Source organism: Solanum lycopersicum, chromosome 7 (assembly GCF_036512215.1).
Source record: "Solanum lycopersicum chromosome 7, SLM_r2.1".
Classification (NCBI taxonomy): Eukaryota; Viridiplantae; Streptophyta; class Magnoliopsida; order Solanales; family Solanaceae; genus Solanum; species Solanum lycopersicum.
Window position 1 is genome coordinate 33,365,682 of NC_090806.1, and position 10,650 is coordinate 33,376,331.

A 10,650-nucleotide genomic window follows, 5' to 3' on the forward strand; every position below is an offset into this window, starting at 1 on the left:
TGTCAAAACTAAGGTTCATCCAATTCATGGGATCATAGGCTATTTAGGTTAAATTATCAATACAACAACAATTTAATCTTTAATAAACGTTTAAAACCAATTGATGGAACAACCCATGGTAAAATCATAAAATTGAACTATTAAAGTTTAAAAACATTAGAAAACTTCTTGAGAGTTGAGATCCTTGATAAAAAGAGTTTATATGATCAAAAATCATACTTAAATGATGATTTTGATAAAGAATCTCCACTCAATTCATAAATCCAAGCTCTTTCTTGACATTTTACTTCAATGGAGTCTTAAGGAATTTCTAATTGATTTTTGGGTTTTGATTTGGAAGAATGAAATCTTCTAACTGTTTAACACTTATATACATGTTTAAAACACCCAAAAGACCCCTAATTAACCGCCAATACTCTTAATTTTAAATGGGGTGAAATTACAACTTCACCCCTTGGTTAATCGTGAAGCCCTGCGCATGATAGACCCTAAACGATGGTTGCCCATCGACGGGGGCATAGCTCTATGCACGGACCATTCTGTCCTCCATCAATGAGTTCAGAGAAAGGAATAGAAGATTAGATCCCCAGGATGAGTACCAGATGAGTCCCTCCACCTACGCGGTGTCGACCAGGACACTGGTCGTCGTTTGCCATACATAGGTGGGACTGCCTTGGGCTGTTTTGGCCACCAACATGGGTCCTTTCTCAAGGACCCTTGTATGGTCCATTGGGATGTCTTCTGGGACGTTTCAAACCCATAAAGGATTGTATATGAGCTTATAACCTGTAAAACTCGATGAAAAATGCCTAGAGACACAAGGTCGTTACAAGGCAAACCATTCAAACGTTCTTGGACGTTTGACCTCCAAACCTCATGAAACTTGACACTCTTACTACATACATCAAATAAATGATTTAATGACCTTACAACACTATGAATTCCATATAACCACATAAAACCACTTATGATGAACATAGGTGACTTAGTCATCGAACGTCTTCATCGTCCCTTGACGTTTGACTTCCAATGTACCTAAAATCTTAGACGCTTACTCCATACCATATAATAGAACTATTTAGGACCTAAACCATCATTACCAACATGGTAGGATCTAGTTCACCTATGTCATTTTTGAGGTCCTACAAACATCATAAGCAGAACTAAAATCTAAAACATAAGGGTCTTGTCCTTTGACTTGAGGACTCATTAACTTGGAGATGAAAATTCCAAGTATCCTTGAATAGTGACCTTGATTCCTCAATTTTCCGAACCTACATTGTTTAGGAAAAGTGGAAGAGAACATGGGTTAGTATATCACACATACAAAGTATGACTTCCATGTATAAAAATGAACAATGCATGTATAAAAGGGCATTTTAGTCAAAACATTCTTCATAAAAAGTAATTCCAACATATAGAAAAGTCAAGAAATACATGTGCAATAAAAATAAAAGAATCCCATAACCCTATCCAACGATAAGTATCACATTAAGCTACATACTTTATAAATACATTCATAGTCTAAAATTTAATCATAACTTGCTATGTTCAAAAATATCACACATAAATTAACATATATTAGTCATAATCAACATAATCACAAAATATCACTACTTCAACCATCCCTTTGGATCCTACAATTGAAATGTGTAGGAGAAGTCGCATAGCCTCCCTTATACTACGTACAAACCCCTTAAGAAACGACCTAGTGAGAGTTCATACAATTTTGTTCATTCACTTACTTTTACATTATGGAAAGAGGTTACAATAATCAACATGAGACCATGAGAGATACATGTAATCTGGTTTTTTACTCTCACACCGAAAAGAGAGGGTTAACACATTCCTAAGCTTTAACCTTTCGTACATAGATATCTAGGTGGATCCACTAAGCTAGATTCATACGTGGGCACATAGTTAAGGGTCAAGGAGATTGTTTCCAAAATCCCTAACTTTATAAATGTGGAGGTTTCCATCTTATGAGACAAAAAATATCTTTGATAATTTAGAATTGCTAAACGTGAGGAAACCGATGTGGGAAGCTTAACTTACTAAGCATGATACCCTCCATTTAATTTACATGCCCTTTAGGTGGAAAGAGTATATTCTCTTTACTAATAATTTTTAGTCATCAGGTAAGTTCACTTTAGTTTTTATTAAACCCTTATGTAAACATCTGTCATAATAGCTACTTTACTAAACCCTTATGTAAACATCTATCATAATAGCTCATACTTGATCATAAGTGAGAACAGTCCTTTCACTTTAGAAACAATAACAAATGAGTAAACCTTTCACTTTAACAATTCACTATAATCATGAGAACTAGCTTTTAATCATACAACAATCACACCAAAACATACACTGATACTTCATATATAATTCAAGTGTATAGGGATAAGGATGAGGGAACCTTATTATCAACACCACAATAACACATTAGCTACAACATCATTACTATCTACGTAATTCATCTTTTATTATAGAGTTCTAGGAAGAACCAATACTTAAACCTTCTTTTCCTTTATGGGACATCATACTTCAATCACCCAATAATGCATAACAAATACATAAAACAAGGTAAATGATGAAGCAATAAAATAACTAACAATGATATAAACAATTGACATATTAATTATCTTCAACAATTCACCATATCAAATCAAGATTTTTATGAAATTGTTGAGGAACATTGGTACAAGGGAATCTAAACTGGATAAAAAACATTAACAATCATTTTATACTTAAAAATCATTACTTGATCATAATGCATCACAATTGATTCATAATTTTTTTTTTCAAAGACGAGCCATGTGTAGAGAAAAATCCTAGATTTACAAGTGTTTGAAATCTTCGAAGGGACCTCTTAGGGAAATAAATACCAAGAGTCAGAGAAATCATTAATTAATGAAGACTTGAGCCATGAATTTGAATATAAAGCTTGGATAATTGGTCTTATTCTTGAAGCTCCAATATCCTTCAATGGAGGTTTGGGTAGAGTGAATTTAAAGAGAGGTGAGAAAAATTGGGTTTTCAATTTGGGGATTTGATTTGGAAGGATAAAAGTGGGATAAAAATGACTTAAAATAAATATATACCCATCCCCTACAATAATAAAAATACCCCTCACTTAGTTATACTTTTTAGTAAGTAAAACATGACTTACAATTTCAGAATTTGCGTTGCAGAACTAATCTGCAAAGCAAAGCTGTTATCTAAAGTTATTGGAAATTAATTTTTTGACAGAGGAGTCCGTGACGACGTCCACAAAGTAGAAAAAAAATTTGTCCAATGGTGGAGCCAATCGTCAACGTGTACATGCTCCATCTAAGCACAATGTGTGCTGCCTTGGGAAGCTTGTTAGCCAAATGTTGGGGTCCTCATAAAAGACCCCTAGGGCGGTCTTTGGCGGGTTGAAACTGAGTGTTTTGAACCTAATAACATTATTTTATCTATTTAATGTATTTTTAGAAGTTTTACCCTTCATAGAATTTTTTGGGTATGACATATATGATGAGGTATGTGGACCACAGATAAGTGGATATGTCCTTGCAAAAAAGATACTTTGAGCGGGATATTAATGGATTACCATGGAACAAAATCGATTTCGCTTTGTGAAAAATGTCATCAATGTAAAATTCATGGTGACTCATTCATTACCCCTTTAAGAGTTCCACCACATGGCCGCTCTGTGACCCTTTATTGCATGAGGAATGGATGTCATCGGACCAACAAAGCCAAAAGTTTATAATGTACATCGATTCATTTTGGTCACAATTTATTACTTTACCAAATGGGTGGAGGCAATCACTTTAAAAAGTCACTAAGAAGGGGGTCGTGAATTTTTTCCATGCGAGCATCATTTGTTGATTTGGTATTCCATGATATATCATCATAGATAATGCTTCAAACCATCATAGAAAAATGATTAACGAGGTATGTGAGCGGTTCAAATTTTTTTGTCACACTCGTACTCCATATCAACCAAAAGCCAATGGAGTTGTGGAGGAAACCCACAAGAATATCAAAAAGATTCTCAAAAGAAAGGTTAAAGGCACAAGACACAGGCAGGAGAAGCTGCCTTTTGCACTTTTAGTATATCGCACAAAAGTGCACACCTTGATTGGTTCAACTCCTTATTTGCTGGGATATGGGACTGAGACTCTGGTTCTAGCGGAAGTAAAAAATCCATCTCTTCAAATTATTGTCGATACTGAAATTGAAGATGCTGAATGGGTCAATACCCCACAATAGAAGCTCACATTAATATATGAGAAACGATCAACGACCATATATTTTGTTCAGCTTTATCAGCAAAGGATAGATCGTGCATACAATAAAAAGGTGAACCCAAGAAACTTTTAAGTAGGTTAAATGGTCTTAAAGTGCATTCTCCGCAGTAAAAAGAAGTGAAGGGAATGATTTCCCCAAATTGGCATGGTCCATGTCTTATCAAGGAAGTGTCGTCCAAAGGAGTCTTTCATCTCATTGAGGTTGAGGGGAAAATCATAGACCTGATTGTTAATGCATACCCAAAAAAAAGATACTACATCTAATGCATTCTAAGATACTAAGTCTATTTTATGGTTGTATGAACAAAGGTACCTCTTCCAAAAAAAATTCCTCTATTTGAAAATTTGAAGAATGTTTGACTTGATTCCAAAAAGATTCATAGGCAACCCTTTGTGGTTAGGTCATAAAAAAATCAATTTTCTAGTATTTATTTCTTATTTTAGTTTTTATAGAATAGTGTCAAATGGTAATTCATATTATGATTTTATTTAAGCAACTGACGTTTTAATCAACTTTAAGAATGATAGATTCAATGTATATGGAATGGACTATTGATCATCAAAGGCAACATTTTTGGGTAAAAATTATACTTATGAGTGAAAACCATTGGGGCCACCATAAGTAGAAAAAATTAAATGAGAGAGTCTTGTCTGTAAAAACCTTCTTACGCACCATAAGACGAAAAAAAGATCTTAACAATGAAAACCCTACGGACACCTTAAGATAAAAGAAGAGAACATCATGAAAATTACTAATTTGAAGAAATATGCAAAGATGACCATTTCTCGACACCTCTTCATAAAGGATACATAGATCAATTTTAAATTGACAATCACTCAGATTTTGAGAACTAAAGATCTCAAATGGATCAGGGTTCAAGTCCAAAGTGCATGTTACGGTTCAATCATATGACTTCAGCTAAGTATTCTTTCTCATTTTTCTTTGATAAAGAATGTCATTCCTTAAGTTTGTTGTATTTCTTGATCTAATCTTTCACACTCTACAGTCTGATGCTTTTTTAGTCTTTTTGGCATAATCCCATGATAAAATAAGGTAAAAGATTGCAAAGCTTACTGCAATTTTTCTATGGTAAATTTTGGTATCAGAGTTGACATCCTATTGAATATGGACTAAAAATGCCTCAATATTTACTGAAAATTCGTGAAGGAACACGATATAGTCTATTAGGTCATGAAAAACTATACAAAAGAAGAATTCATTGTTTGAGACATCAGCCGCACAATGATATTTGGTAGTATCAATAAGGGAAAATGCACAAGTACCCCCTCAACCTATGTACGATATTCCAGAGACACACTTATATAATACAAAGGTCCTGTCACCCTTATTGAACTTATTTTAAATGTAATTTTCTACCCCTTTTCGGCCTACGTGGCACTAGTTTGAAAAAAAGTCGACCAGAGTTTGGCCCACAAGATAGTGCCACGTAGGCCAACAAGGGGTAGAAAATTAATAATAAAGTAAGTTCAGAGGTGTCATAAGACCTTAGTATAGTTTAAGTGTGTGTCTCGGATTTAGAGCATAGGTTGAGGGGGTACTTGTGCATTATCTGTACAAAAAATCAAGACCTCTGAATTGACAAAAGAGAAGCTTCAAAGGTTGTACAACCAAGAATTTGGAGTAGAGTCAGAGAAATTGGCAATGAGTATGGTCAAGTAATCAGAGCATCGAGAACACAAACCAACCACTACTTTAAGCTAACAATTTTCTTTTTTATTTTCTTTTGCTCAACAAAGGAACAAAATGAAAAAAGGATCACAAGTCAAAATGAAACATCACAAAAAGGATGTCCTCCAAAGTCTTCACATGTTTGTTGTTTAGCCACATCATATTCGCATTCTTGTCTCACAATTTGAGAGCTTCAGGCCACACTCACCAATCTAAATTCCGTGAAATATATCAACGTCCTTTATTCATGTGTATTATGCACCGTTCTTTATTCATTTGGAATAAGCACCACTCTAAATTCGGTACATTATTCACCAATATGAATTACGAGCAATACGCACACATCCTTTATTCATATGAAAAACATACTAGTCGAATTTTCATACAATACACACCAATCCCTCTTTCATAATCAAGACGTACCAATCCAAATCCCATGCAATACACATTAACATTGCATTCATGCATAATACTTACTAGTCTTCTTTCAAGTGCAATGCGCACAAATCCCTATCAACATACAATACACATCAATTCTCTATTCAATGGCAATACCATGTGCATAACCTGGACAATACACACTAATATTCATGGGTTATATACATCATATTCACATTTATGTGATACATCCAACCTAAGGTCAATCCAAAAAGACAATATATCTTATTTGAAACTGTAATGGAAATACACTCATTCCTCCATTTCTTTATAGGGTGATGCATCTTTGTTCAAGATTCTTCTTTTAATCTTCTTCCCTAAAAGAAACACATCTTATTTGTGTTCTTCGTTTTGTGATCTTGAGTTTTGAGTTTCAACAGCCAACTAAATTTAAAACATGCACTTGAGAATGATTGACAAGCCGGCAATAGAGCATGAGGATCAATCTTAGTGTCAACTCACGTATCAAGTCAAATATATCTTCATATAATATAGGATCACGAATAGTAATCATCATATATAGAAATATAGACCAATAACATGTTCACAAGTGAAACTAACATCATATAGGAACATCAAAATGAAAAGTCAACATATGCATATCATTTACTTTATAAGAGCATAAGAACAACCTCCTAGGACCTCCCACAAGGCAAAGTAGTGCACTATATAGGTAGAGTCCCATACCCCTATATACACTATGAAGAACCCCTTAAGTCACCTTTGTTAGAGTTAACTTTATTACTTTTATATTTAACTTTGGGATCAATCTCCTTAACCGATAATATATCACATACTAAACATGGAATCCGGTGTCATGAAACCCATACATCGAAGGAAGGTATTATACATTCCAAGGTAGGACAAAAACATGAACATAACATTCTAGGTGGATCCACTAGCTAGTATTCCTATGGAGGAAACAGAGTCCAATAACTACTAGACATGTGTTGGACTCTTTTTTTGCTCAATTACATTATAGTAACTATCTCATGAGAACCCATGGTGAATGTCCCTTCTTTTGGGATTCAACTCCTCTCATTATCAAGTTTACTCGATGCTAAGCTAAAATTCCTTTTTGAAATGTCATTAAGTCATTCTATAACAATCATAGCTTAATTTAGGCATAGGATGAGAACTTTCTTTCATTACACAAACCATCATTAGTGAGATCAAAATATCATTATCTTATCATCTAAGGAACACAAGAGAAACAATATTCCAACATGCATTATCATAGACTCACAATTATATAATTTTTAACATAATGATATCATGCCATAATAGTTATCATATAATATCTTGCTAATTTAATCACATATAATACTTCAATTGCACAACATCATCAACTAATATGATCCATCATTATTTAAGAAAAGAGTTTAATGATCAGAAAGTCTTACCACATAGCCTCTGCAGCCTTCATCGAGAATCTCACCCTCAATTCATAAAAATTATCTAATAACTCACTCAGTATCATAATATAGTGAATTGGACAATAACTTAACAAATTCAAACAACCGTAATCATCTTCAAGTCCAATTCATAACAAGGGTTAGGGTAAATGGCCAAATTCATAGATTTCATCATAAACTAAGACAATCTAGAAAAACTACAACAATTAAAGTATAAAAATCATATTCTATCATTAATATTTAATGGAAATCCATATCAAAAAGAATTTAAAAACAATTCATTAAATTTGAAAGGAACCCATGTTTTTTACCTCTTTGGAAATCAATTTGATTGTGCCTCTTAGGGAAAGAGACACAAAGAGTGAAGTGCTTCCATACCTCAACAAATACATTAAGATTTGATGGTGAAAACGTAGAAATATTGGAGCCCTGGTCACCTTGAATCTTGGTCTTCAATGGAGCATTTGGGGGAGAGAAAGCAAAGCGAAGTTTTAGAGAAATTGAGTTTGTTAATTGACGAGTGTTAGGTTAGTTTAATGAGGTTTAGGTATTATATATATCACTTAAAGAAATTAATTAACCGTATACTAACACCTAACTAATTAACTAACAAAATAAACAATTAAGTCACTAACTAAAAAAACTTAACAGTGAAAACATACTCTTACCTACAACACCCCGACGTACGGTGCTTAGGTCCATCAACGGCCCATGCTGGCAAGTCTTAGTTTGCGACAGAGATCATGTTTTTTGGAAATTTTGGAAAATGTCTAAGTTTCTTCCAATGTATACATTGATGGATCATCGATTGATCGACGACTCGTCGATTGGCTTCATGGATACACACTGTAAGTTAACAGTTTTGGGTCTAAATGGAAGTTTCCTCCTCAAGGACCCTTAGGTTAGCCCCTGGGGAGTCTTACTAAGATTTTTCATCCCTAAACACAATCATACATACATTTAATACGTTTTTACCTATTCTAATTAATTTCCAACACCTAAAACCCATTGAAACATGCCAAGGCACACTAATGCACATTTTACAATTCATTGGACGTCATAGACGTTTCTTGAGTGTTGAATCTAGCAGTTCCTAAATGTTTTAAATACATTATTTTAGGCCTATAAAAAGTGTTAGAAGTATTAGTTGATAATGTGGTCTCTAGATTAGGTCTTGGACTTCGGGAGTGTTACATTATCCCTCCCATAGGAGCATTCGTCTGTGAATGACACTAAAAGTCTTTTGTAGGGAAAATTAAGAGACTCAATACTAGCATCCCAATCAACAACATATAACAACATGAGTTACAACTCAAGAATTATTCACAACTCGATTCATTACAAAAACATAATACTTAAACATAGCAACTCAAATCACAATTTACTACATATAAGAGCTCAACATTACAACACGAGGAACTACCTTCTCAATGTAAACATGAGATCAATATGATTATCAAGTGACTTATGCCAACCTTCTTTCGGAAATAAATTAACATGTTCAATACTATTTCATGAAGGCAATAATACACAAAATATCAAATAAGTGAAATTAAGAAAAAGAGCATTTCCACATGCAAACTCATTTTAGCATGAACCTTTTACCACAAATATACATATTTTAGCAAAATAAGCCAAACTCAAAATGATTTATTATTTTTATGAGAATTACTACTAACCTCAATTTTTGCTAGAATTTTCTATAAAAAGATGAGGATAACGGGACTTAATGTCGGCTTCGACCAACCATGTCTTTCCCTCAACTAGGTTGTTTCTCCTGAGGACTTTTACAGAGGCCATATTTTTTTTCCTCAACTTGTGGACTTGGTGATTCAGAATTTCCACCGGAACCTCTTCTTAGGAAATACTCTCATCCACAACTAAGTCTTCAGTAGGAAGAATCGATACGGGGTCATCAATACCCTTCTTAATCATGGAGACATGAAATACTGGATGAACCAAAGCTAGTTCACTAGGTTGCCTCAACACATATGCAACCTTTCCTACCCGTTGCACAACCTCATAGTGACCCATATACCAGGGACTTAACTTTCCCTTTTTGCCAAATGTCATTACCTCTTTCATTGGTGAAAACTTAAAACACACTATATAACCTCGTTCGAATTCAAGTTCTCTTCTTCTATTGTCGACATAGGATTTTTGCCGACTATAGGATGTTTTCAACCTATCCGTTATCACCCAAACCTTCTCCAAAGCATCATAGATTATATCAGGATAAAGGAGTGAAGACTCACCAACCTCAAACCACCAAACTGGAGACCTACATCGCCTACCATAGAGTTCTTCAAATGGTACAATGGAAACACTCAAACTATAGCTATTATTATAGGAGAACTCAATCAGCGGTAGGTGATTGTACCAATTCCCTTTGAAATCTATTGCACAAGATCTTAACATTTCTTCTAGGGTTTGAATAATACAGTCCGCTTTGCCATCCATTTGGGGATGATAAGCGGTGCTAAGCTTCACTTGAGTACCCAACCCTTTTTTGAAAGTCCTCCAAAAATGAGAAGTGAATTTTGCACCTCTATTCAGTATGATGGACAAAGGGATTCCATGAAGACTCACCATCTCATCAATGTAGATCCTTACATAATACTCTGTTAAATTAGTAGACTTAACGGGGATAAAGTGAGCAGATTTCTTCAATCTATCCATTACAACCCAAATTGAGTCATTTTGCGTTCGGGTTCTAGGCAACCCAACAATGAAGTTCATATTAATTTCTCCCCACTTCCAAGTAGGAACACTTATTTCTTGAATAAGAGCAATAGTCTTTAAATGCTTCGTT

At 34.3% G+C, this 10,650-nt stretch overlaps 1 protein-coding gene across 1 annotated transcript; it reads left to right on the forward strand.

Annotated features, from left to right (window-relative positions):
• The first annotated feature begins 3,927 nt into the window (after positions 1-3,927).
• Positions 3,928-4,257, forward strand: LOC138337404 (uncharacterized). The gene has a single exon (XM_069287313.1). It carries the CDS (start codon positions 3,928-3,930, stop codon positions 4,255-4,257), a length of 330 nt encoding a protein of 109 aa, XP_069143414.1.
• Positions 4,258-10,650: the final 6,393 nt, after the last annotated feature.